The sequence below is a fragment of the Oculina patagonica genome, chromosome 13 (assembly GCF_052425735.1).
Source record: "Oculina patagonica isolate OP01 chromosome 13, crgOcupat, whole genome shotgun sequence".
In the NCBI taxonomy this organism is placed as follows: Eukaryota; Metazoa; Cnidaria; class Anthozoa; order Scleractinia; family Oculinidae; genus Oculina; species Oculina patagonica.
Window position 1 is genome coordinate 22423756 of NC_135770.1, and position 27527 is coordinate 22451282.

At 40.1% G+C, this 27527-nt stretch overlaps 3 protein-coding genes across 4 annotated transcripts in view; all 3 read right to left on the reverse strand.

The window, feature by feature from the left end:
- Window positions 1-20079, reverse strand: LOC144636357 (macrophage mannose receptor 1-like). Its single transcript, XM_078495546.1, has 8 exons — window positions 19956-20079; window positions 14109-14394; window positions 13339-13381; window positions 12694-12864; window positions 11310-11382; window positions 9620-9898; window positions 2380-2633; window positions 1-945 (listed from the first exon to the last, which is right to left on the reverse strand). Exons 2-8 carry the CDS (start codon window positions 14391-14393, stop codon window positions 725-727), a joined length of 1326 nt encoding a protein of 441 aa, XP_078351672.1. The 5' UTR covers window position 14394; window positions 19956-20079; the 3' UTR covers window positions 1-724.
- LOC144636341 (uncharacterized) lies at window positions 2640-9604 on the reverse strand. The gene is made up of 2 exons (XM_078495529.1): window positions 6440-9604; window positions 2640-3426 (listed from the first exon to the last, which is right to left on the reverse strand). The coding sequence occupies exons 1-2, from the start codon at window positions 7791-7793 to the stop codon at window positions 3401-3403; spliced, it is 1380 nt and encodes a 459-aa protein (XP_078351655.1). The 5' UTR covers window positions 7794-9604; the 3' UTR covers window positions 2640-3400.
- The window catches only part of LOC144636300 (TNF receptor-associated factor 3-like), an 18018-nt gene continuing 9505 nt past the window's right edge, over window positions 19015-27527 (reverse strand). For both annotated transcript variants that reach the window (XM_078495476.1, XM_078495477.1), the window contains exons 3-5: window positions 22751-22909; window positions 21768-21923; window positions 19015-21034 (exon numbers count right to left, since the gene is read on the reverse strand). In XM_078495476.1, the coding sequence (XP_078351602.1) occupies window positions 19994-21034; window positions 21768-21923; window positions 22751-22909 (1356 nt within the window). In that variant the 3' untranslated portion in view covers window positions 19015-19993. The remainder of the gene's footprint in view (window positions 21035-21767; window positions 21924-22750; window positions 22910-27527) is intronic.

The following is a 27527-nucleotide window of genomic DNA, read 5'->3' on the forward strand; positions in this document are numbered from 1 at the left end:
TGGGCAATATTAGAAGCTTCAGGCAGAAGCTATGAGAACTATACCTGTCCTTTAACATCTTTTCTTTTAAAATTCCCATTTTGAAACGTCATCGCTTCTGCACGCATTGCGTGCCGTTTATTTATTATTACAGTCAAAACAGCTCAAGCGTTCTTTTCAAGGGTGAATTAATGAATTCACTAATGGCAATGTTTTTTATTCTTTGCATCCATTTTCCATTATTGAAGTGAATATAAATGTTCAAACGACGACTCGGTTTAAAACTAAAAGTCGATTTCATAATGTCTGGCTTCATGCGAGAGACACGTTTCGACTGTATATGCGGCAGACAGCTGTTTTGACTGTAAATTGCGAAACGTCACAGGCCTAACCTCTTGTTTCCCTTTTCAGAAAGTGTTTTAAAGTGATTTTTTTAATTACCCTCATCTTAAAGAAAATCTTACGTTATGTTTTTAACTAAAATAACAAACTGACAGAAAGGCCGACTTTTGTAGATAATCCACGTGGCATATAAGCCTTTCCACGAATGTTCTTTTCTTGTTTTAATTCATCCAAGGGGTGTGTTTGTATGTGTTTGTAACATATTGTTTACTTGATTTTAATCACATTTAAATAAACAGTGTATTATTAAAAGTAATAAACTGTGATATCAGTAGTGAGTAATGTGAGTAAATATAATAAAACCGGCTTAGTCCTTGTCAATCATTTCAATCCCGGGAACAGTTTAGATTTTCTTTTCACAAGCAATAGGAAACTGTTTTCCACAGCTAGTGTCGTCCCAGGCCCCATTAGTGACTGTCATTCTCACGCAGTCCTGGTCATCATTCTTGTTGTCTGGTTGGTTGGAAGCCCACTTGGTGTAGGTCACGTGAGCGCCGTCAGGCCAACGGAAAGTCCCTTCTGTTGTGACGTCATTTAGGCCGATCCAAACTCCACCAAATGGATCTGCAAAACGATTACCAGTGGTATATATTAGAATCGGTCTAGTTATTTTAATTTGAAGTGGCAAATTGAAACGAAATAAGCCAAGCCTTTTTATATGAAGCCTATATCGAACTTCAAGTTAGCGGAGCTTTGTCGTAGGTATCAAGTAATCGTTTGAGGGTAGCCAGCGGTGTAGGAGTTTGTGGTAGGAATATGAAAATGAACACTTTTTTCTTGTAGAAAAATAAATAATAAACAGAAATGTGAACTTAACAGTATTCGTGATAATATAATTGCTGATATTGTAAGGAATTGTAGGGTGTATTCAAGGACTTCCTGCTCCTAAACGAATACCGGAACCCCTCTTTTTTATTTCAAAAAAACATTTTCTTAGGATATATGACCAGTAGGCAAAGTTTGGACGAAAATCTATTGTCAGTTCTATTTCGGAGGAATGACCTTAAGCACTCGAAGGAATATTCATTGATGGCTCGCACAAAATACATCTGCACTGCTGGCTAGTTTGAGAGGGTAACCTTAAAAAGAAGCTTGTTTTTGTAGAGAGATACAGAAGAATTAATAATAAACCCAAAAGGAAAAACGTTAGAGTTTTCCTTTTCAGAAACGCCATCCGAAACCGAAGCTAGTCTGAACAGAAATAGATTGACCGCGTGTAAAAGTAAAAGGAAATTTCAAGGTGATGAGTTTAAGCACAAGTGGTTGCACTTGAAAAAAAAAAAACATTTATATATGATAGTGTATCTATAATATCCAAAAACACAGTGAAATATTAAAGAGTGCTACTTCCAAGCAAGAAAAATACATATTAACTCTCCTTACTGATACTGACTTATTTCGTTTAAGTATAGTCACGAGAATTAAGAGGTGCATCAGATCTGAGCGACTGACTTTTTCCTGTCTTTATTTTTATTTTATAAATGTGGATAGTCGGGCGAAGAGATTTTTTGAAGAAATTATGTTTATGCCTAATGTTCTGCTACAAGTCAATATTTCTGGACCAAATAATAATGCCACAGACAGCAATTTTCGTTTTGAGATTAAAGGAAACACTCACTGTCGATTCGCGCCGCTTGAGAACTGCATTTACGCTATTTTGCAAACTTTCCGATGGCCTCCCAGATACTAGTTAGGCGCTCTAACCAACTGAGCTACGAGGGTCTCGTGGTGAGCTCTGCCGTTAACATAGGTTAATGTGTGACACGTGTCCTGCATTTTGCTAGGATCAGCAATGTCGAAATCATCTGAAAGTGTATAGCTAATAATAAAGATGGTAAATGCTAGGCTCGGTGATAAATAATGAAGATGAATTGTTCAACAATGACACGAGCATGGAACAAAGAAAAAAAAAGGTATTGTACATTTGGGAATTTGGTTTCTTTTCTTTTGTTCGCGTGGTTTTTCAATGAGAAATTAAGGGAAAATATTTCTACTTACCTGCTATATCAGTCAGCTCTTCACCAGTAAGAGCTCTTCCAATGATCATCAGATCTCTCAGATATCCCCTTAATGTCTCACCCTGGTCCCTTTTTAGTCCAATGTCATAAACGTATTTGGAATTTTTCTTTGGGTATGTGCCACTTACTACAGCACCGGTTCCAACCTTCTTGCCATCCAGAAACAAGTGAGCCTCGTTTGCATTTCTGTCCCAGACCGCCGCCACATGAAACCACATGTCAGTTGGTGAAGACCTGGACAGAATTTGGAAAATTATTTTTAGAGTTGCACATTAGTGCTTTTTCACTTAAATGTCTCTCAAATCGAGAACATTGAGTGCACAAAGAGAGACGTCACTTTTCTCGTTGTTTTGATGCTGAATTACAACATTTATACAGATTTTCCACAACTCAATAGATTTACTAAGGTAGGTAATGGTAGAAGCTAGAAAGTATAAAATGATCTCTAAGGTAAATTAATGTGCCGTAACCCAGTAACCCAGGAATTTTCTTCTGAGCGTTAGCCATAGAAAGGAATTCGGGTACCACACGAGGCAAAGGAATACTCTTTGAGGCTCGGTGGTATTCGAGCCTACTACCTCCGGATCAGATAGTTATTGCTTTGTAATAAGATTCAAGAAGTCGTCAGACGTTTCATAAACGTATATGAATTATTTAATGTTCATCAAGATGGCTGAACCGAGTTGAGCACATGGTTATTGAGCAATGACCCACAAGGGGTTATGGGTAGATGTAACCCGCGTGACGCGTGACATGTAACATGCTTTCTTCTTTTTTTTTTTTTTAAACAAAATCAATGTTGCTTTTTGATCACGAGAATACATAATAAAACAAGTAACAATAACAGGAACAAGGAAATGAAAATAAAACAACGAGCAAAAATTAAAATGTATTAATGTCCAAGACAGTTCCAAATGGTCTGATCATAAGGGTTCATTAATGTCCAAGGCCTTCTCCAACTTGACAGCAGCATCCAGTGTCACTGGCAGTAACACCCACGCTTACAGCAACGGGTAGTGTTCTTCACCTGCAATGAGAATTCTTTGTCAATGTTCAGTCAGAATAGCGGGCAGGTCGTCGAACGACTCGGCCACTACGAGTAACTGTTTGAGGTGCTGGTGGACTGGGTGACACAGGAGAAGCACAGGGGATTGGAGAGGGGGATGCAGGCGGTGGGGTGACGGGACAGGGCGATGAAGGCACTTCAGAACTTGACTCAGGTAGAACTGTTGGGGTCGAGGGAGGGGCATTTGAAGGCATAGAAGATAGACTGGCGTCATTCGGTGATGCTGTGAAAACTGCGGATGGAACATATGATGGACGTTGGTTTAACGGGTTGGGTCGGAGCTTGTCAGGAAGGAGTGGAGTGGTATTGGTCTGATGTGGTGAGGCAATGGTACTTGGGGGAGGTGCCAGTTGCACTTGAACACGGTTTCGCCTAATTTGTCTGGAGCCAGTTTTGATAAAGTAAGATCTGGGGCCAGCAGAGCCGATGATCTGTCCAGAGATCCACTCCTTTGAAGGTGAATTAGGGGGAGGTTTAGCATAGACATAGCTTCCGGGTGGAAAGTCTGGAAGGGGTTGTCCTGCATGTTTGTCGTAAGCTTGCTTTTGCTGTAATTTGCGATGCAAATGTTCGGTTACTACTGTGTCGCGTTGAAGCTTGGATGATTCCAGTGTAATTGGCACGTGAGGCAAATTGCTGCGGAGACCTCGGCCAAACAGTCGCTGAGCTGGGGAAAAGGTGTGACCGGAAGGGGGAGTATTGCGTACTGATAGAAGAGCCAAGTCTACATCTTTAGCTGTGCGGAGAATATGTTTGGCAGATTTCACAGCTGCTTCAGCACGACCATTGGATTGCGACCAGTATGGAGATGATGTGATGTGATTGAACTTGTATGTTCGGGCAAATTCTTTGAACAAGTCCGAGGTGTATTGAGCTCCGTTATCTGTTAGCAACGTGTGTGGAATTCCATGTCGGCCAAAGTGCTGCTTGGTGGCTTGCACAACAGCGGTTGATTGGATGGATGAAAGGCGGTCAATTTCATAAAAGTCACTGTAGTGATCAACAGTTACTAGACATGGTATGCCATTGAGCTCAAATAAGTCCTGTGAAACCAGTTGCCAAGGTAAGGTGGGTACAGGGTAAGGTTGGAGTGGTTCCCGAGGGTGTTGTTGTTTGTATTGTGCACAAGTGACACAGTTCTGGCACATGTCTTTGACCTGGCTGTTGATCCCTGGCCAGAAGACACAACTCCGAGCGTGTCGAATGGTGAACTCGGAGCCACGGTGAGCAGCGTGCAGCTTGTGGAGTATGGACGGGCGAGCAGAAGAGAGGATGATGACGCGATCTTGTTTAAACAGGAGCCCATCATGTGAGGTGAGTTCATGACGGATGGCCCAGTATAGACGAGCTAGTTCAGGAACCGCGGCTTTGTCATTGGGCCAGCCAGCCTCAATGAGAGACTGCAGGGCGATTTGTTCAGGGTCTTTTACAGCTGCCGTTCTTAGCTCCTGAAGTGTGGCATCTTGAAATGCAGAAAGCTGAGGAGTGTCTGTTTCAAATTCTACTCGATAGACCACTTCGTCATGCACTTGTTTGTGAGTGGTGGTGGGAAGAGGGGCTCGAGAAAGTGTGTCAGCGATGTGGAGTGTTGATCCCTTGTGGTACTCAACGCAGAATGTGTAACGTTGAAGAGTAAGCATCATGCTTTGAAGACGGCGTGGAGCGGAAGCCAGAGGGCGCTTAAAAATGGTCTCCAGAGGCTTGTGATCACTATGTACAACCACATCAGATTTGCCAAAGAGAAGTTGGTCAAACTTATGGAATGCATGAACGATGGCTAGAGTTTCTTTTTCAATTTGAGCATATCGTTGTTCTGTTGGACTGAGAGAACTTGAGCTGTAGGCTACAGGTTGCCACAAGGTATCGAAGGAGTTTGAGGAAGAGGTGGCTGGTTGAAGAAGTGCCGCACCGAGGCCATATTCAGAGGCGTCAACTTGAAGTACCACTGGGGATTTGACATCAAAATAACGGAGACAGGGAGCTTGGGACACTAACTCCTTTGCTTGTCGGAGAGCTTCTGTGTGTTGGTCAGCCCACAGGAATTTCTGATCGATGTGGGTGAGATCACGGAGAGGACGTACCACCTCACTAAGATGGGGGCAGAACTTCGATAAATAAGTAATTGTGCCCAGGAAACGCCGTGTGGCTGCTTTGTCTTGAGGTTGAGGCATGTTCAGGACTGCATTGACAATCTCATTACTGGGCTTTAGTCCTTCAGGTGTGAGGGTGTGGCCCATGAAGGGTGCAGAGGAGGTCTTTAACTTGATTTTGTCTGGATTGAGCTTTAGGTGATGCTGAGAGAGGCGGTCCAGGAGCTCAATTACTGTGCGGTCATGAGCATGTGTGGCCTCTTTTAGTGATGTGCCCCGACCTATAACAATGATGTCGTCGGCGATGTTGACGACACCCTCCAAGCCACAGAGCACATCATGAATGCGACGCTGGAATTCCTCAGGAGCTGAACTGATGCCAAAGGGAAGTCGAGTCCAGCGGTAACGCCCCCAGGGTGTGTGCATAGTAGTCAACTTAGAGGACTCTTCTGTCAGCTTAATTGTTTGAAAAGCATCTTTGATGTCAAAAGTTGAAAAAATCTTAGCCTGATGAAAACGATGAAGGTTCTCCTCCAGAGTGGGGATGGGGTATACTGGTCTGAGAATAGCTTTGTTTATAGTCTGGGAAGGGTCTAAACAAATGCGAACTTTGGCAGTCTTAGTTGCTGATGGTGGGCGTTCACGCACCACCATGTTTGATATCCAGGGTGTGGGCTCATTCCCTCTAACTAGTTGACCCGTGTTAATCAGTTTGTCCAGTGCCTCTTTAATGATGGGTAACTTTGGTGCAGCGTAGCGGTGAGGTGCAGCTTGGATGGGCTTAATAGTAGGATCAAGTGTCAGTGAGTAAGGTTCTCCCAGTTCACCCAGCCCCTCAAACAAATGGGGATAGTTAACTTTAATAGAATCAAAGGTCAACTCACCAAGAGGAGGTGAAGAAGGTGTGGAGGTGACATGGAGTTGATTGATAGTGTCAACATCATAATTCAGGATACCCATGCGAGTACTATCAGCCAGACCCAGCAGAGGTGTATAGTAGCTTTGTGTTGTTATAACTTGAACCAGTACATCATAGGTTTTGCCTTGGCGAGTACAGTGCAATGTGGTTTGACCTCCAGTTGGGATGATGGATTTGGAGTAGTCAAGGAGACGAACACTGGAAGGTTCAACTTGTATGGGAGACATTTTCTGTAGATCTGTGACGTGTATGGTGTTACATGAGCACCCAGAGTCCACTTGAAATCGGATGCGGCGAGTTGTTGCTGGCAAGGTAGTTGGGCTAAGATCCAGATCAACAAAGATTCCCTTGGGTGCAGACTGAACCTGTGCTATGTCGTGAGTGATGACATAAGCAGTGCTTGACTGAAAGCCTGTGTCTGCCTGGTACACTGTGTTAGCAGCAGATGCTTGGCAAACTTGTTTCCAGTGACCCCTTTTGCCGCAACCATGGCAAGTATCATTAGCTGCTGGGCAGTCACGACGAGCAGCGTGTGGTGTGCGACCGCACCACAAGCAGGTAGGAGAGGCATGAGACTGTGAAGCAGGGAAGCCACGTTGTCTGAAGGGACGGCGAGGAGGTCTGGACTTGATGGCATTGGGTGTGATCTTGTGGGCTGCATCAGTTGTGTCCTCGTTTGATACGCTGGGTGTAAGCTGGTGGACTGATTCCTCAAGCTGTTGTTTAGTGATGGCTGATTCAGTTTTGAGGCCAGCCTCAAAGTCCCGAGCCTTATTGATTACTTGTTCGAAGGTTAAAGAAGCCAGGTTCTCTCGTGAGATTAGGTCGCTGCGAAACTGCTTGAAGGTGTCATTTAGCCCAATCACAAAAATGTCTCTCTGCAGCCTGTCGTCGACGGCTGAAGGGAAATTGCATTTGTAGTACTCTAGTCGCACTAAAGTATGCCACTGTTGAATGCTCATTCCGGGGTTCTGTTTTAAAATGCGAAGAAAATGATAAGTGCATTGGATGATGGGTTCTTCACCAAGATAGTGGTTGGAGAGTTTAGCTAACCATTTGGCCGGATGTTGTTTATCTTCATCGTGGGAGTCGATGGTTGTGGTAAGTACATCCCATTCGGCCTGAGGGAAAGCTCGTCGAAGAGCCGCCATAACTTTAGGTCGTTTCGCTGATATCCAGTAGTCGTCGCTGTCCACAGCCTTAGCAGGGTTGATGTAGTCCTCCATGATACAATAATCTCTAAAGTTTGCAATGAAGAATTTGAAAGCTCGACGACGATCCTCTGAGCTGGCGTCAAACACAGGTCGATCTTTGCCCATGATGACGGAGGGGAAAAGAGTCCCAAACAACGATGAGTCGATCGATGAGCGGTGAGAAGAGTAGATCAGTAAGATCGGAAAATAGTCCAAACCGCGATGAGTCGATCGATGGGAGAGAGACGGCGAGTTCGAAGCGTTCTGATAGAACGAGTCTGGATGCAATCAGTCACGAGAGACCAGGCTGAATTGTTGAAGCTTTCGGTTCTTCACTTCTGACACCATGTAATAAGATTCAAGAAGTCGTCAGACGTTTCATAAACGTATATGAATTATTTAATGTTCATCAAGATGGCTGAACCGAGTTGAGCACATGGTTATTGAGCAATGACCCACAAGGGGTTATGGGTAGATGTAACCCGCGTGACGCGTGACATGTAACAGCTTTAATAACCGACCGAAGCCCTACAAGCCCGGGCGGGAGCAGGTTGTGGGGGGTAAAGGTGGCAATTCGTGGCTGGTAATTTTTCAGCAATTTCATTTAGTTTTGAATTAATTCTCTACTTTGCAGCTTCTAGTGTAAGTGTTGTGTGGTGCAACATTGCACTAGGTAATGGAAGAGTTTGAGTTCGAGCCTAGTGGCTGGTACATCGTCGACCCGGCACTTTTATCCTGTTTCTTCAATAACACGAAGCGAAGTAAACGATTAGGAGTATTTCTCGTCCCTAGTGTTTAATCCCATCTCCATTCACACAACTGGGTGAAGTGAGGCATTGTGGGAGCAACGTGCCTTTGCCTAAGAATATTTAACAATTATTCTATGAGCCCGCGTTGGATACGAGGTGGTAAATAGCCAACGAGGCGCGAAGCGCCGAGTTGGCTATAACGACTCGTATCCAACAAGGGCGAATAGAATAATTGTTTTATTGAATTCTTCTTTAACTTTAAATCGACTGGACATTTCAGTTTGATGTAAACGAAGTGATAGTATGAGGAGGCGGGAAAATTTGTGACGTGGTGTTCACATCTTGAGTTGAATGAAACACACGAGGAAAGCGAGTGAGAGAGTTTTCTTCCCAAGATTTTCATCCAATAATCTCCTCTAAAGTCGTCTATGTATCCTGGAAATTGTGACAACAGTTAAGATTCACGGGATGATCCGAAGCAAAAGCTTTTCTGGAAACTACACGTCTTGTGCAAGTAGAACGAAGCAAGTGTTTACATTGTACTTGTAATTTACAGCTCTACGGCTGTCATCAAGACTGCTATATTATTTGAAGCGAAATTGAGCTCAAAGTGGAACAGGTTTATTGAAGTATAAAAGGACAAGACCAAGATTTAAAGGTAACAAACTTTACAAAAGTGCTGAGCCTAATGAAACTGTGTCAGTTTGCCGTTCTTTCGTAAATTATTTGCTGCTTTTCTACTTTATTTACTCGCTCTTGTTGTGCGTTTACAAATATTATTAATTAAACTTTTCGCATCAATCCTTTTGTTTTGCGTAGTTAATTTTACTATGGTATTTCTGTGTTTTTTGTAGGCACCGCTGATTATTTCTTGTTCATAAAGCTCGCCAAATTAATTTGTTGTTTTCAACCATTTTTCTGATGGAACTGTCGCTTCCCGCAGAAAAATTTACGCTGAGCGGCACTTGCCGCACTCATTTCCCATATAAGGTCAAAAATAGGTATACGAGCTGATAACCGGGATTCAGTGAACCAATCAGATTGTTAGAAATGCAATATCCTAGGTTGAGAATTTAATAAAAAGCAGTACTCCGGCTAGCGCTCGAATCCGGGTGGCTCGAGCTGGAGTCCAGCGCACTAAGCATTAGGCCGCTAACCTCGCCTCCCGCAGATTGACCTAAGAGTTGTCTGATAATGCCTTACCCTGCACTAAACCAAGGTTTATTTTGCCCTTTGTTATTCTTCACTCCAAAGAACACCTTTCCATTAAAATTTGCATGGATAACAAATTTGAAAGGAACCGACCAGTCGGTGTAGATAGGTGACGGAGACTTCACGGGGCTCTGTAGTTTCACCCAGGTGGCGATGGTGAAGCTTGTGTTTCCAAAGTCCACGGCTGGGGTTGTAGCGTACGCACCTGATCCGTCGAGGTACAAGGATTTCACACCGTCTACCTCCTTATACATTGCTCCATTTTTGAGACTGTACAGAGATGGAAACACAGCAGTTAGTTTTAAAAAAGGAGAAATCAGTTGTGAAGTGACGGTTCCCTGTTACTGTTTAAATACTCGTGCGCTCAGAAATGTAAAAAAAAACCTGCTGTGTTACACTTTTCAAGGTGATTGCGTGACATAAAAAAACTCGAGTGACAGGCAGGAAAAAATGCTTTGAAAGGATCAGTAAAAGATTAAACCAGAGCAAGCCATATGAATGTTGAAAACTGGCAAGACCTAAAAAAGGTCGGCCTTTTATATAAACCAGGGCCTAGTTGTTGGATAGCGATTTATCCGGTGGATAGCGTTATCAACCCTTTGAACAACCGGGGCCAGAGAAACTAAATGACATGCTACCTCGTGATGCTGATAAATCAAGACGTAACTCATTTTCCTGATATACAAAATAACTTTCAGGGTAAAGGCGTCTTTAATGGCTTGTACATGAGAGTATACAAAACCAAAATAAAAAAAGAGAGATAGAGAAAAAGAAAAACACATCAGTACAATAAATCCCAATTTAAAATCTTTGCCCTCAATGGGGTTCGAAACCACGACGAAACGGAAGATCAAATGCCACATGAAGACCAAAGATGTTTCCTTTCATCACGTGGTTTTATTTCCTTCAGCAAAGTTTTAAGGGGTACTATAAGAGGCATTCCTTTGAAATGTCAAAAAGCCAATAGACGGACGTATTTACGTATACGTCAATGGAAAACCTTTAAAAAGTGGCTTATATAGCTTAAAGTTATTATACTACTGCTCTAAAATGAGTTACACAAGCACGAGGTTTTAATTAAGAAACGCTTAAAGTAAGGTTCGTATGCTTCGACATTAAACAATTCGTTTATTATTCTTACCTCAGTGTTCAATGCGCACAAGGGTTCTTAGGCCCGGGCCGAACATCGAACTTCACATGAGACGAACTAAACTGAGCGAATTGTTCGACGTTTGACTCAGTTAAGTTCGCCCGACTGAATTAAGATCAACCAAAATGCAACACGTTCTATCAATCTGCTTCAGACGGATAGAACGTGCGAAGATCGACTGTGGGACAAACGTCGATCTTTTCATGAAACGAACTTTATGAATAAATGTTAATTTTGTATTATAATGTATTTTTAGCCTCAAAATATTTGTTCTTGCTGCTCTGAAAGTTTGGTTTGACGGTCGGTTCGACGAATTATGTTCGACGTTTGACTCAACAGTCGAGCTTTACCTGTTTGGGTCGACCAAAATTGCAATTTAGTTCGTCTCATGTCAGACGTTCGACGTTTCGCCCGGGCTTTAGTCATAGTTTTAACACCGCTTTGACCAAAATGCAGTGAAATATTGTTTATAGTGCTTTTTCGACTTCCAGCTGGCATGGACTTTTCAAATTGTGAACCAGTTATTCCCACCTGACATCAGAATCAGTTCCATCCAGAATCCAATGCGTTATTGTCTGGTTTGGATCATTGCCTTTCCAGTAAACTAAAATTTTAAAAATGTATAAATATATAAATACATGCCACAACTCTCAGGTCATTCCCCCGAGATAGACCTTAACTTAAATTTTCAGCCAAACTTTGACTACTGGTTGATAACGAAACCTTGTATATGCCGCATAATTCCTCGAGTACTGGCAAAGTACACGTTTCCGGTGATAATTTATTTTAGTATATACACACTCAGTGATCTTGTGTTTCAAGCATCTGATTGGTTCGCTATCTCGGCTAATGAGCATTATTCACTCCCTACGGAGTGAATAATGCTGATCCAAACTGAAACAAAATGGCCGGCGTAAACTCGCGTTTTGCCGGCGTTTCTGAATCGCAAATACTAAGAATACAAGAAGATGCTGAACCAGAAAAGACAAAAAAGGCTAAGAAATATGGCCTGATGGTTTTCAAAGTAAGAGGAGACTACATATTTCGCAATTTGCAGCACAATGTCCAAACAACTCGAGTACTAAAACAATTGCTTACCGTCAAGTCGCTCTTACCCCGGCATCGGCAGAAATGAATACCGCAGATTTATCGGCAGCAACATCAAGTGTAATTCAACCAAGATCCTCCACAAATATTCAGGATTTTGTGCAAGAAAACATCCAGTTTTCACCACAGTTCTGCAGACATTCAGTAAGCTTTTAATCCAAACTTTCAGGTGGATCCTTCGCCAACTGCTCTTTCAATTTTCAATTCAAGTGAACTCAAGTTTGATTCAATGGTCAAAATGTCTTACAAGCAGGTTTTTGATCAGATTGCAGGTTTGAGTGGTGTTAAAGGACCATTTTGCTAGATTGTGACGAGGATACGAAAAACTAGATTTGCCATGTTTGAAGATTGTAAATGTTTCGCGCATGTCGGTTAGTGCCGCTTATATGTACGTTTTCCACGCATGAATTGAGAGGTCAATTAAATCGACTTTAAATGGTTTCCTTCTGAAAACTTTGAGATCGCTTGTTGTTGAGATCACTTCGTGTGTATATACTAAAACAATTATTTTGAAATCTCGGTGAATAGCGGCAGAATATTCATCTCGATTTCAAAGAATAATTGTTAATTAGAAGTTAATCTGTATTCAATTTTTAGAAATAATTTGATCACTTCACTCAAAATACGAGATAAAAAAAGGTTTTTTATCTTACTCGTTTAGGGAAAAAAACACGATTATCTCCAGACTGGATTATTACGCCTTAAATTTTGCACAGTAAGGATGCACATTGCAATACTAAGCAATGATCTTAAACAAAATTACCGTACCTTTTTCTTGCAAAATACGTGTAACTATACATATATGAACCTGTTGTGTGGTTGAGTAAATGAGAAATGAACTTGTTTTCGTCCTCGCCGTTGATGGACACAAGTTCTCCACCATTTGACTGACAGAATTGCCGTGCCTCTGCCCAGGTCCTTCTCTCTGGAAACAACTTGATAAGTTTGGAACCAAATCTATACCAGCCATCAGGACGAGCTGGGTAAATAAAAGAACAAAAACGTTTTCGTTGTTTATATTAAACCTTAAATTACAATTTTGTCTGTGTTTTATACAACAAGATACCTGAAAGGTCCTGAAATCGTCCTGGTGTCAAGATTTAATAACTGACAAGATATGATTCATGGCTCATTAATGCCAACAATATCAGCAGAAGCATAGCAAAGAAAAGAGCTACAACGTCACAAGAGCGATTTGCTGTTTGATTTCGAGTATTTAGCCAGTTGACAACGTTTGTACAGAGAATGAGGTTAACGGGCTGGTAAACACGCTGTTGTGTTTCTTTAAAAAGACTTTCAAAGCTACCCGTGACTTGGTTAATCCGTTATTGACTAGCTATTTTTCTGTTAAACCTGAATAAGTAATCTTTTTGGGGGTTTTATTTCATCTGTTAAGATCAATGATTAGCAACCCTTTGCGATATAGTTGAGCAAGTGTATAAATATATCTTACCATCTTTATAGAGACATTCTCCCACTGAACAATGTTCAAACTCCTAAAGTTGAAACAAAAATATTTTTTTTAAAGAAACTTTATCTCTTTCTCTTTTTAACGAGCCCACAGATAATTGTAAATTATCCTGCAAAATCATTTGGAAAATCGTCTAGTGCTAGCTAGTACTTAGCTGACGAAGCCGTAGGCTGAGCTTGACGAAATCAGAATATATTTCACAAAATTTAGTAGAAACTTTGATTTATTAGATAATGGTGAAATTTCTGTTATGTACCGATGACAGATAGCAAAGACTTTCTGATCACAGAATCGCTGTCGTGAAAATTTGCAGAATATTTAACAATTATTCACCGAAGTGGAGGTGAATAGTGGTGGATATTTACCGAGCCGCGAAGCGGTGAGTTAAATGTCTACCACATTCATCGACACTGAGGTGAATAATTGTTTTAGTATATACCACACAAGTTGAATAACTTGCGGACCAAAACATCACTTTCGGTAAACAAAGCGACGCGCGAAGGCAGTTTGTTTCTCTTTAGCTGCTCGGAGGTGAATATTACTTTGCTAACCAACTCCGAGTTAACCAATCAGCGCGCGCGAAAAGCACTTTTCACTTGTGCGGTATAAACTAAAAATTATTATGGATATCATGAAATGTGTAAAGGGTTGCCGCATGGCTAAAAGATGTTTAGTTACGTCGAAAATCACATTCGAGACCAGAAATTCAGAAAAAAAGAGTGACTAAAACGAAATACCCCAGAAAGATTTACCTCCATCTGGTAATAGTGACTTCCTGCGATTGCTATCAAATCTTGCGGGTCAGCGGTTTTGCTAGAATTGTTTAGCTCACACGTGAAACGTCCTGTTGGTTGCTTTTGCACGTTTACAGAGAAACACAGCGGCGTGTCAACGCATTCCCAGTGACATACTGTCGTGGCAGCGGCAGTCACGGTAGTTATCACGTGATTCTTTAGTGCCACGCCTTCTTCTTTAACAAACTTGGCCCTCCTGCATCCAGCAACGAAAGGCAGCCAGAATAACACTATCCACCTCATTCTGCAATAAAAAATTTATACAATTATTAATACGCTGAACATAGAGTTGTGTTTTGCTAGATAAACGATGTCTGCAGACAACAAAAACAACAACAACAACAAAACCTTTATTAAAGTGTCTGGGGTTAGATCGTGCAATGTGAGTGGTGCCACTATATCTTTCCATTTTGTACGATTTGTACTTGAAATTAAATTCAACCGCACAATTTAAGCATGTTAGCTCTAGGCTCTGGACAGCGATGGAAGTATCTCTCGCCCCTATTCTACGATAACCAAGGATTAAGGATAGCACAGTCGTGCTTAATCCACTGACATTTTAAATGAATTTATTATCCATCTCCTCTAAGTGGAATACAAATGACAGGCTAAACGATTACACATATTTATCCACAAGACCGTTAAACAGGTTTCTTCGAATTCTGACCGAGCAAAAGACTCAAAACCCGCGAAAAGACACGATTGCGGGAAAAGAACGCGTTGGATAAAAACATTCTCTTATCATGAACGTTTTACTGTGAGCTGTCGCTTCAAATTGTTGTTTGTCATTTGTACTTTTATACGAGCTATGGACGCGGCAAAATTCTTCAAGACTCATAATGACATGTTGTATAATTTAAATTTTATTTCATTTTATTTTATATGATTAAGAATAAAGTTAAAACTTTTGTCTTGCCGTGACCTGCTCAGTCCTTCTTAGAAACTGGATTTTGGCCCTTCTTATGTCACTGTTAGACTAGACAATTTTGCACAACTTGCCTGGCAAGTTTATTGCGCCAATCGTATTTTTTAGTGCTTCACGGCAACGCTGAAAAGTAACGCTTTCTGCAACTGCCTGCTTGCAAAAGCGACCAACTGCTAGATAACTTCCACGAGAAATACCGAGCGGTGTATTTTTCTATGCAATTTGCTGTGCAACGATCTATTTGCTCAGATGGTCAGCTGCAAAGCCGTTTTGTGAGCGTGACATAACGTGGCTGTAAATTGTTCAACCATTTTCTGGATATAGCAAGCATGAACGTTATGCAGCCGGTCTAAGTGTAATAAATTTTTTTCATGATCAGTGCCGTAACCAGCAAGAGACAAGACGAGGCACTTGCAAAAATTAAAAAAAGAAAACGTTTATTTGGGGAAATAATTCACAGTTGAACAAGATTGACTTTTCAGAAGAAATACCTTGTAAAATACTGAAAATAGTGTTTTGGCATCTAGATTTCAAAATTTGCGGCTCGCGCCATCGGCGATCGCCGATTTTGCCTCCGCGTCTATGCCAAAATTCTGGTTACAGCTCTTGATCTGATGATATGTTTTAGTTCATTCCCCCAGCAAAAGTCTCTCTTTGGGAAGATTGTTTACACCACTCTGGCAATTAGTAAAAATAAAAAACGAATAACACATGTAGAAAATAGCAAACTTTGGCACGGCTTATGGCATGTGTATGGATGTTTCTTGGAAGACGCTGTTGATTTTGTCCATACTGTGTTTCTCAAAGAATCTATTCAAGACTCTTCTGATCTACGAACAGCAACAATGAATAGGGTGAGAAACAGTTGTCTCCTTCAGCCGTTTTAACCCTTTTCTTCAGGGTGGGTAACAGTGTCACCTGTGCGTAATGCGCAAATGCAGGCCTTCAGGCCTAACAGTTCTTAACAGCACCGCAAAAATAATTGTTTTTTTTTTTCATAAGTCGGCTTGTTATTTGTTGCTGTAGGATTTTAATTTAACACCTATACATTTTTCTGTAACCCGCAGTTCTGGCTTTGTTTAATTATTGGTTGAAGTTGTGTAATTTGGATGGTAAATAGCTAAGAATATAAACAAGTAATAAAAACGAGGAGCTGGCAGGGTAGATGTTTTTTTTTTTTTTTTTTTTTTTTTTGTCAGAAGGCTTTCTTTTCAATACTCAGATTCGATGGTGTGTCAATGTTACGCTTGACCATAAATTTGAAATTTTCTCATTTCGGCAATCACTCCGTACCATGAAAACATAATCTGAAGCATCTTAAATGAAAACCATGCAAGGATGCGGCAGGACTACGTGTAATAAAATGTATTAAATATATGCTATTGTTTATTCCTTCAGCAAACAATTAAATAAAACGCTTGCTTTAACATTTCTCTTTGCGAACATTATTTACACCACTGTGACGATTGGAAAAAAAAATAAATATCACGTACCTTTTCTCTTTGGCGCTGATTATCGCATGTGTATGAATGCTTCTTGGAAAAGGCTGAGTTTCAATTTGTCTAAGTATAAGTCAGGGCTTTGAATTTTGTCGATACAGTTTTTCTCAGATAAGCTTTCCAAGATTTCTCTACAGACTTTCTATTCACGAGTTTGACACAGCATCAATGGAAAGTGTGAGAAGAAACTGTCTCCTTAAGCCGGTTTAATCCCTTTCTTCGCGGTGGCTAACAGGTTACATATCACCTGTCTACAATGTAAAAAAATAGGTCACCAAGGGTGACATGAGTCTAATGCCGTATGGCATAGTGATACAGATTGCGCGGTTTTCGTAAGCCGGTTAAAATTGGTTAGAGGTTTGTGTTCGGGAGTTTAATTTAAAATGCTTATAGCAAGCTAGGGGCATCGTGGATGATTATGGATGAAAACGAAACAGTCATAAATGTTATATGCTTCACAAAATTTAAAGTATGAACAGGAGTTGATGTTACTTCTTCCGTATTGTCCGTAAAAGCAGAAACGATTAAACATTTGGACAAGATTGCGTGACGATTTACAAAAAGCATGTTCATTACAACAAGGGTTGAAGAACTTCACATCGTTTTCTTTCAGATTTTTCACCATTTTGATGATGACTCTTGAAACAGATTTTGCAATAAAAGCACTTGAAATAGTGACTGTTACTCCATTGTACTGTAAGCACTTAGTGACAGATTTTCCTAAAAACGGGTGTAAATGCTCACGTCAATATAATGATGACCTTTTGAACGCTGGAAACTAGGCAATTATTATCGAGCTACCATACACAGGAGCGAAGACTGTTTATCATGATGTACAAATTTCGCGAATCATCACTTCCATATCAATGTAACCATTTTATGATTTTTCTAGCTGTAAGAAGAACTTAAGATCTCTGAGAGTCGTAAAAGCATGAAATTCGATTTCAGTGTATGGCAAAGGCCGGGACAGTGTAATACTGCAAAGCGGCCAAACAAACGCATTTTGATTTAGTCGCGTAACTTGATTTACATTTATCCATGTACATCTTTTATTTTTGAAGGTTTTTGTTTGCACTGTAAAGAAAAAAATTGGTCAAAATTCGAATGACTTAAATACAAAATACGAGGTAAAATTTTCTATTTTTTAAAACAAAATAAATATTTGGTCGCATTGTGTAAATAAACGCGAGTCGCCGTCGAAATATTTTTTCTCAAAGACGTCTTGCTTTTTAAGCAAGACGAAAACACAAGTGCTTAACTGAACTGAAAACGAAGATTTATTTTCACAAAAAGCTTACAAATGTCTTAACTGGAAAATTATTACGTCCTGTTCAAGTGTTGAATAATCGTGACTTGAGAAAGAACTTTTAATTATGCGTGGGAACACGTGTCGCTGATTGGCTGTTTTTAATTGAAACTAATCGTGCGTGTCCGTACGGAGTCCGTTCTTGCAGCTGATCATTGTTTTCTACATTACAGCGAACGATTATCGATCCCGAACCATTCCCTTGGGATTGCTAACAGCTTTTTTCATATAACAAAGAGTCTAATGCGCATGCGCAAAGCGCACGCAAGCATTAGACTCAACAAACAAGCCTTAAAATTCACAACAACGCCACAAAAAATAATTGATTTTCCGGCATTTACTGCAATATTTGACATGTGATTTGTAACCTGTAGGATTAAGGATTGACACTTGCAAGAATTTTTCCGTAGCTCGCAATTCAGGCTTCGTTTACCATTGGTTGAAGTTCTACAATTTGCATCCTAAAAGCTCGATAATTTAGTAAACGATTAAATGATCTGGCAGGGTATACTTTTTCCTTGTTTAATATCCTTACGTTTCACCACTTATTCGATGGTGTGACCACACATTTTTTTCCTTATTTCGTCCATAAACCATTGTTTAGAAATGTCTTATTGTAAAATTGTTAGCTATATGGATTGTTATTAGATAGAGATAACATTAGGTTTAATAAACATAATGTACAAACATTGAAGCACTTTCAAAGTGTGGTTAATGCAGTTATCAAGGCTCTATTGTGTAAACAAACGTGTCAGTTTCCAAATCGTGTAAAGGCTGTTTTTTAGTATTACTTTCCTGACGTCCTTTTTTTCCGATCGTGCAAAAAGTGTAAACAGATATAGCCTTAGAGCTTGTGATAAACAATTTGTATACGTAATAGGACTACATTCACTCCAATTTGGAAATAACTGCTCTCTGTACCAGATATCGCACTTTTTAACGCAAGAACAGGTTTCCTTGGTTACAATGAAAAAGGCGTTTCTCGTGGGTCACAAAGACTAGTTTGACTGAAACCAGAAATTGTGCATGAAAAGACTTTGGTCCCCAGATCTAACTTATAAATATGTAGATGCAGTTTGGGACACAAAATGTTCATAAAGGGCAATCAAAATCCAATGCAGACTAACGAACAGATAATTTGTTTCAAATAATTTATTTTACTTGATTTTTTTTTAATTCCAAGCATTTCTAGTAGCTCGCATATCAGAACATTACCAGATCGTTTCTTGACAAGCCGGACATCTGGCAGACACGTAAGGTAAATATATGCCTGTACATCAACAGCATGGGCTTGTTTGGCATCTTTATATACTCTTTAATTTACATACCCGTGTTTTTTCTGTTACATTATATTAACATATATAATGAGTACATTTCATGTTTTCTGTGGCTGTATACAGTTCATAAATATAAACTTTACTTTATAGCTAACAGAAGACGATATTGTTATTAACATTTAGACTCTGAAAATATAATATATCTTTTCTTAATGTTAAAACAAGCAGCTAGAATACAACTCCCTTCAGACGGTCAGACAAATGTTCTTTTTTTTCGTCATTTTCTCCAATATGAAGTGCCGCGTATTACTTCAAATTAATTTCTTTAACTTGATGCTAATCGACAACAGCTTGCATTCGGCATGTTCAGTTTGACAGGTGTGCTGCATACTTCCATAACATGGATAGCATTGCAGTTACAGATCAGATCCTTGCTTGGTTCATGCTCGAATGCTCGGTCTCGCTAATTAGCATGCTGCTTATACAGGTTACATCTAATTAAGTTTTGTTTACTCTGTACTTTGTTTCTCCATTTGTGCTTTTGAAATTAACATAAATAATAATCAGAGAATGTCAACTAATTACCAGTAACATAAGATAGTTTTCCAAATGATGCAAATTACAACTGTGACTTTATGCAGTGTAATGTTGCATGCGTGTGTAAGGAAATAAATTTTAAAAAAATTATAATGAAGTGAAAAGTGCCAAAATGCACTGTGATGTAGTGTTATCATGGGATCATGTAAGTAATTTCATGTTTGGGTTAAATACAATTATATAAAATAAATTTAAAATTACCTGTTCCTGGCTAATATCCCAGAACAGGCTAACGTTCATCAAAATATCTCTCCTTGAAGACCAGTCATATCCACCGTAATTTTGACAAACATGGTATCATTCCGAATACATCCTCCATGCCTTAGTTCCGTGTGAGAGATAAAGGTCGGACAGCCTGCTGCTATGTTCATGTCTGATGTAGGTCTTTTGAAACTTGAGCTGTGAGGTTCAGGACGAAATGCATCATACGTGTCTCTGATCCTGTCTTGATCAATGAGTCTGAAATGAACCTTTTGGATGAATGGCCAGGGCAATAAGGCATCGTATTCACCTCTCATGATCACAAAGAACATTGACATGTGCTTTCCTTTGCCAATACCATCCCCATTTGGGTAGAGCCGGGCACATACTTTGTAGCCAAAGCGTCCAACGTAGAACGGTGGACTATAAATCGATGGCGTCCTGCCAGATACAGCCTCTTGAAATCGTCGGCTGTAGTGATCGATTTTCCAGATGTAAGTTCCATTATAAGAGGTAGCCTCCAACATCTGAATCTGCATATCTTGATCGGAGAGTTGAATCTCATGCAATGCCAGTTGATGCTCAGTTCTGTCCAATCGACGCTCGCACTCACGAGACGAGACAGTGTTGGGTCCAATATCACGACCTGTTGGTACCGCGGAGGACAACTTCAAACGAGCCAGTTCACTTTGTAGGTTGTTTACCTTCTCGTCATGTCCTCTTAACGTGTTCATAATTTCCTCCATCTGAGAGGAGATGATGTCTGCGTTTGCACCAACTGGCCTTGAGGCTTCCAAATCACGAAGAAGATTTTCAATTTCCTTCTTTTGTTCCGTCACTGAATTTTCTACGATGGATATTTTTGTATGCTGTGTTTGTATGTTCTGTCTGGCAGCCGCTAGTTCCTGAGTTTGATTTTGAAGTTGTTGTTCCAGAGCACTCTTCTCCTCTTCAAGACGAGAGACTTTCTCTTCCATCTTCTCGTTGTTCTTGTTGTACTGGTGACACGAGTGGTTCATCATATCCAGATGGAACTTAATACTGCTTTTGATATGCTGATCAAGATGTTCTGCAGTTCCCTGTTAAAAGGTTATCAGAATTGTAATAATTAATAACTGGTGTAAACGCTTCCCGCCATTGGGCTCATCCGAAAGCAATGAGTACTTTGAACAATTTAGCAAACCAATGCCAGATTTAAACTTAACTGACTACCTTTCATTGCACTTCTGAAGGTTAATAAAGAAATTTTGGTTTCTTCCTTCTGGATAGTTTAGAATAGTCACTTTGTTTTTGAGACAGTTGTTTCAAAGGTCCCGTTTCCAGTCTTATGAACATATAATTTGATATTTATTTGTCTTCTATATAATCGTTTGACTTTAAGAATTACAGTACTATTCTTCCCAATAAACCGTCGCACCCACTTTTTTTACTGACTCTCTTCACAGCGATTGCATAATGCGTCTCGCGGTACATTTACAAGTAACACATGATCACCTTTTGTGCATCACGTGTGTTGGTTCGAAGGGTAACAAGTGGAAATATATTTTTATTTTCCAACCTAAAGTTGTCGATGTTTTTTTTTAGCATGAAGCGAACGGCTGTGCTGCTAGTCAGTAGTTGGTTAAACCTAGCATTTATAAAATTGCAGTTTTCTCCTGGTATTTGGTGGTACCTATTTCTCCCACTGTGAGAGGAAAATGCTTTGTCTAAAAACACAACACGGGAGAGACAGCCAGAGCGGGACCGCTTATAAATAACTTATCAAAGGAAAAATTGCTAATTTACAAAATAGAACAGAACATCCTCACTTACTTTAAAATCACAACCATGAACACTGAAAGGACACAAATGTTCTGCCTTGGGGCAATTCGTTATCAGGTGTTCCGCCATCATGTCACGTGGTATATCTTCTTTGCTGCAGTTTTTGATGCAAGCGATGGGAAACTTGAGACAGACTTCCAAATGATCCTAAAACAAAACAGTATATTGTTGTAAGGGCAATCAGCGCAACATGGATTAATCATATGTCATCATAGTGAGCCATAAACATCATGATTAAGTGAGACTCGCTCTACTAAACACTTAGTTTCAGAAACACTTTCAAAGCATAACCGTTCAAGAAATACAATTTGTTGTCATTAAACATGTTAAATAGCTGGATCAAATAGATTATACCACCTCTACACACTTGACGTAAACCCCACTCATAAAGAACATTTACAAAGAAAAAATATATCTACTATGTCTGTAAAAATCACAATTTTTTACTTCTTCTTTCAATCCGAACCTTTTGAATAGTGTACGCATTTGTGTTGTTTGCAGCACTAATTTGCCTATTGGCTCAAAGGGGCAAGTGCTAGGATTTGTAGGTGAGTGGGAAATGCTTAATAAACATACTGGTCCACAAAAGAAACCTCCGACGTCTGTAGGATTTAGCCACCTGGACTATTTAGCGCCTATCCCCCTGGACAGATGTTCAGTCGATCGTAGGTTTTTCCTTGGTTTACCTAACAGTTCGTCGGCACCCATTTATTTTGCACTACTTCCACGAGAGAGGCACTGATCATGTTGAGATCTTTTGAACCAGGAGGATAAAATGCTTTTTCCTCAGAGAATCCCGGATTGGGAGGTACTCCCAGTAATGGTTCACGAAAGGTACGAGATTAGACCTCGTGGCACAGCCTCCCCGGGTCAGTGAATGACTAAATTCTTACTATCAGCCGTACTGGTAATGACTGGTAATTTTCTACAACTTAGTTTAGACGCAGACATAAAACATAAATCATTTTTTATACCTTCATGTTACTTTGCCGAACCTCTCCACCACAGTATGTACATCGCACGGCCCTGTTTATACAATCATTGTCTCTGTGCCGTGTGAGATGTCTTCTTTTCATAGTTTCACCACACGCTGGACACTGTACGTCGCCATACTGACAACCTTCCTCGTGTTCCTGGTGGAATAAATTGAGTTTTCAGAACTTGTTCCGGATTTTAAGACAAGTCAATAAAAGTTGGTGCTTTGTGCCTGTTCTAACCGGTTTGGCTATTGTTTGTGGCTCATCGGCTGTATTTAGTCGCGATCACGGGGTGTTCAATAGCGTGAGTCATTAAACAATGTCACGTTATCAAACACACCAATTTATGGAAAAGCCACCAACAGTAAGTCTGTTGCAGGCGTTCGGATAGTGGAGAACGGTGTTTTTATCTTCAACTCGTTACTCTTGGCACTATTTTAATGAACGCCTGCCGACAGTAAAATTATCGAAAAATCGCCACTGTTATTATAAATACAGCCGATGAGCAGACAAACAATAAGCAAAACATAATCATCAGGCATTTTTATACATCAAGTTAATATATTGAATTTGTAGCTCTTTTAGTTAAATCGTTTTCCTGACTATTTCGTAACAACATTCACCACTGTACTAACAACCCTGGGAACGAGGTTGCTGTACGCGAATGACATCGCGTGACTAATTTGGTGCGCCTGTGTCCGTTGTGTTCGAATCAGCTCCTTCTGGGCTGCGAAAATCCCAGTAAAAATATTTTGTGATCACAGTGTGATCACGGATCACGCCTGTGATCACGGGTGTGATCACGCCTTTGACCTTGATCACACCTTTGGGATAGCGTGATCACAGTGTGATGGGAGTGATTACACTCGTGATCACTCCTGTCACGCCGTGATGAGAGTGATCACTGCCAATTCACCGTGATCACGTTATAGTTATGGCGATAGACGAAACTACATCTTCCCAAAGAGAGCAAGATAGAAGCCTTGAAAATGAAGTACCAAAATTAATATAATCTTAAACTAAATTCTTGAGCATCTGCAATGGTAAGATCAGCAGTGTTCTAATTTCAATGTAACAATTTGTCCGGCAGTGCGCTCACATAAAAATAAGACACTTGATAAGCGGATCGTTTAAAACTAATATAATCTGTGCTTCGGAAAGTAGCAACGTTAACTCAAGTTTGATGTAAAGATTTAAGTAATGGTATAAGCTGTAGTTTTTTGTCCCTTTTCTTCAAAATCGTAATTTACTCACCGATGAAAGTCCGCGCTTTTGGCGTGATTACTGCGTCCGAATTAATGAAAACATTAATGACAAGGGGTGGCGAATGGTACCCAGAAAATCCAGGGTCTCGGAAAATTCCGGTCAAATCTCGAAATCTCGGACGATTTTGTGATGAGTCTCGGAGTCTCGTTTTTGGGGGATTTTTTTGTGTCTCGGAGTCTCGAATTTTTGGCCGCAAGGTCTCGGAGTCTCGGATTTTATATTATTTCAGCCAGAATCTCGGACAAAACGAATCGTTGTTAACGAAAAGCTACGAGAGCTAACGAGGAAAGTCCGCTCATTCTCGTCGCCCAGAGGCCGCGATCCTTCTGGTCAGAAGGCATTCTCGTTCCCAGGCAATACCAATGAACTCTACATTAAGTTTCAGACGCCCGTATTGAAATCGCTTGAATACGATTTATATATGTGTACGATCGTGGTCTTTCGAGTATAATGGCGTGACCAGCCAGTATATTCAGTCAAAGATTACGTACACGAAATGTACGGATTACACCGATTACTCATGGTTCAGAATTGGAAACTTTATCCGTATCGCTACTCTAATTATAGCTAACCATATAACTTTAAATAAATAGGTTTTGTCTTACCCTGTTAATCCGATGTTTCGTGCTCTTCGAACTCTGTAGTACCTTGAGTGGTTAGTCTTGTGCTGTACTGCATTCAAGATTAAGACACCTTGCTCTCCTATGCCTTACTTACACTGGAGTATATATAAGTCACGGTAGCGGTGAACTCTCTAGGAAATTCAGCATAGGACAGGAACTGAGAAAGATGCGATGGACTGATATTCAATTCAGGGTGCAAGTAGCTGTACTGAAATAGCAGAATCTCTGACCCGTTTCATATAAAACTCTCCGTAACAATACTATAACAATTTCTTTGATATGAATATTTGGAAAATTTTTAAGAATGATCCAAAGCCTGAGATTTTGAACAGAGTATAAATGTTATGTTAAAATTGCAAATACCATATAATTATATGTTTTACAATGGACCGTATACATGTAAAGCTCTTTGTTTCTCCAAACGAGAAAAATTGAAAATGAGAGTAAAAAACCGTTACTAGCCAAATGCTCCGATGCTTATGACAGTTCGATGAACGGACGATGCAATACGACGATATGCACAATATACGACATAAACGGAGATGTAATATGCTAAACCAGTTTAAGAATGTACACAAGAGTATTTTCAGCCTAACAGCGGCGGAAAAACTTGAAATACACAGCCTGGGCCGGAAAAAATATTCAAATAGGAAAAAAAAAAACAAGAGTTTATGTGCAGCGTGAATCTAATATCATTACGGAATAAACGCTAATGAAAGCTAATAAACTCTCATAGGTTAATGCATCACATGAATGGGATACCGTTACACATGTTAGGTAAAATTCCTGGTTCTCTGGATTAGTCTTGGAATGTTTCCAGATTTAGCTATATTTCCAACGTGGTCGCAAAAACAATGAATTGCGCGCATATAAGAAACGTTGACCTATTTACAAATTGTTTAGCTAGAACACGCACGTAAGCAGTTATGCATAATCGATTGTTAAAGCTAGCCAAAGCTTTGGTAAAATTCAAGGGCAATGCCAAAACACGTGGAGACCATGCGATCATGTAACCACTTACTTAGACTGTCCACAGCCCTCTATTTTCGTGTTTCTCGATCGATGAGCGCGCAGTGAGAACGGCAAGAGAACTGGACGTTTTTTGCGTTGAAAAATCGAGAGGCTGTGGACAGTCTACCACTTACTCGTTATTCTTAAGCTTTATACTATCTCATACTACGCTACTTACGTTTTCTTTTTTGCCGATGCTTTTCCTTCTCCCCTTCTTCGTCCATATTTATCTATGAACCAGTTCTCAAACGTTGGAAAAAGCTGACCAAAACCTTCAAGATTCAAGGGATCAGATCGATCTGGCGACCTTCAAAAAGCTTCTACAAGAGACTGATACTTTCCGACCGGAATCGGGAAGATGTCGTGACGCAAAAGCTCGCATAGTATGACAGAGCGTGTGACCTTGGATAGTTAAATGTGGGGTCGTGATAGGTCGTAACAAGGTTGCGAAGTTAATCCATAACCAGCAGCTGGCGTCTTACTGTGAGTACATTTCGCCAATTCTTTACGTCTCACTAAAAAAATACTAATCTCGGCTAAATTTTTTACTGTACAGAGTCTCGGGCTCGGTTTTCTTACTGCTCAGAGGCTCACAGAGTCTCGGGCTCGGATTTTCTTAAATCATTTAAGTCTCGGTCTCGGATTTTGAAACAAGGGTCTCGGCGTCTCGGCGAGTCTCGGATTTTACCATTCGCCACCCCTATGACAGTTTGCCGACAAAGTTGGCAATCGTTTGTTTTTCCTGACTGTTTTGGCTTCATAATAGCTTGTGGTCACATGGAAACAATTTGCAACAACACTGCTTGTTTCGTTTCTTCTGTTTCTCAGTATAATCTTTTTTATTTTTCAGCGCTCTTTCTAATGGCTTTCGTAAATACGTGACGGAATTCGGGCGCAAAAATAGCTGACCGCAATGTAATCTCAAGTTTCATGAAGCACAGACGATACGCGATTGGTCAATTTTGACAACACGTTTATTGTTTTCAATACCGCTTGCTCGTGTTACAAAATTGAAGTCAACCGTTGATTTTACAGCGGGAAAGTCTTAGTCCTTCATAGCTCGCTATGATGTAAAATTTGATCGAATAATTTGCCTTTTTTAAAGACAGATTTGACAGTTGAAGTGTGGAAATGCAACAATGTAACTGCGGTCCACGTTAGATCGACATCATGGAAGCACAAAATAATGTTGATTAAGTCCGTTCGTCAAGTTGAAATAACGATGAATTGGTTTACCGCTCTCTACAAAACATTACTTCTTGGATAATTGAATTCTGCAACGAGGGAATCGAAGGAACCGAGACAATTCGCAAATTGAGGTGAGCAAGTGTCAGCTAAAACGGCTGGTCAATATAGAAATACACAAGCGTCAATGTAATCGAAGAATGACTAGTACGACTAAAGCTTTCCAAAATGGCGCACTCACCAACGGTCAACTGTTGCGGATAAAACGTCTTGACTCTTCATCATTTAAATAATTTGTTTTACAGTTTATTTGGTTACAAGTTAGTTACAGTAATGGTGCTAGTCCTAAGTGCAAGCGTTTGCTCACAACAAGTTGTTATTTGCTTTAGAATTGATTTTACTCGTACGTACGGCCAACATTCCGTGAAAGTTGTAAAGCGTGTTATAAAAATAAAGACTTATTCAATTTCATCAAGGTATTTAGATGTTTTATTTAGGAATTAAGCATATTAAGCATATTCAAGGATATTTTGCTTGAACCGTGCTTGACGCAATTTTTTATTATTCTGACCGTGATCACGCCACCGTGATTTTGGGTTTGATCACGGTTTCCAGCGTACCAATGCGTGATCACCTTCCATCACAATATATTCCGTGATCACGGCGTGATCACGCGTAAAAAGTTTTTA

Bases quoted from the DNA above. Each gene is read 5' to 3' on its own strand.
- LOC144636341 (XM_078495529.1), bottom strand. From the start codon at position 7,793: ATGGGCAAAGATCGACCTGTGTTTGACGCCAGCTCAGAGGATCGTCGT. The intron at 3,427-6,439 runs GTGAGTTGACCT...TTCTCATTGCAG, and splicing joins ACCTTCTTCACCTCCTCTTG to GTGAAGAACACTACCCGTTG.
- LOC144636357 (XM_078495546.1), bottom strand. From the start codon at position 14,393: ATGAGGTGGATAGTGTTATTCTGGCTGCCTTTCGTTGCTGGATGCAGG. The intron at 12,865-13,338 runs GTAAGATATATT...TTATTTACCCAG, and splicing joins AGAATGTCTCTATAAAGATG to CTCGTCCTGATGGCTGGTAT. The intron at 9,899-11,309 runs GTGGGAATAACT...ATCTCTGTACAG, and splicing joins GGAACTGATTCTGATGTCAG to TCTCAAAAATGGAGCAATGT.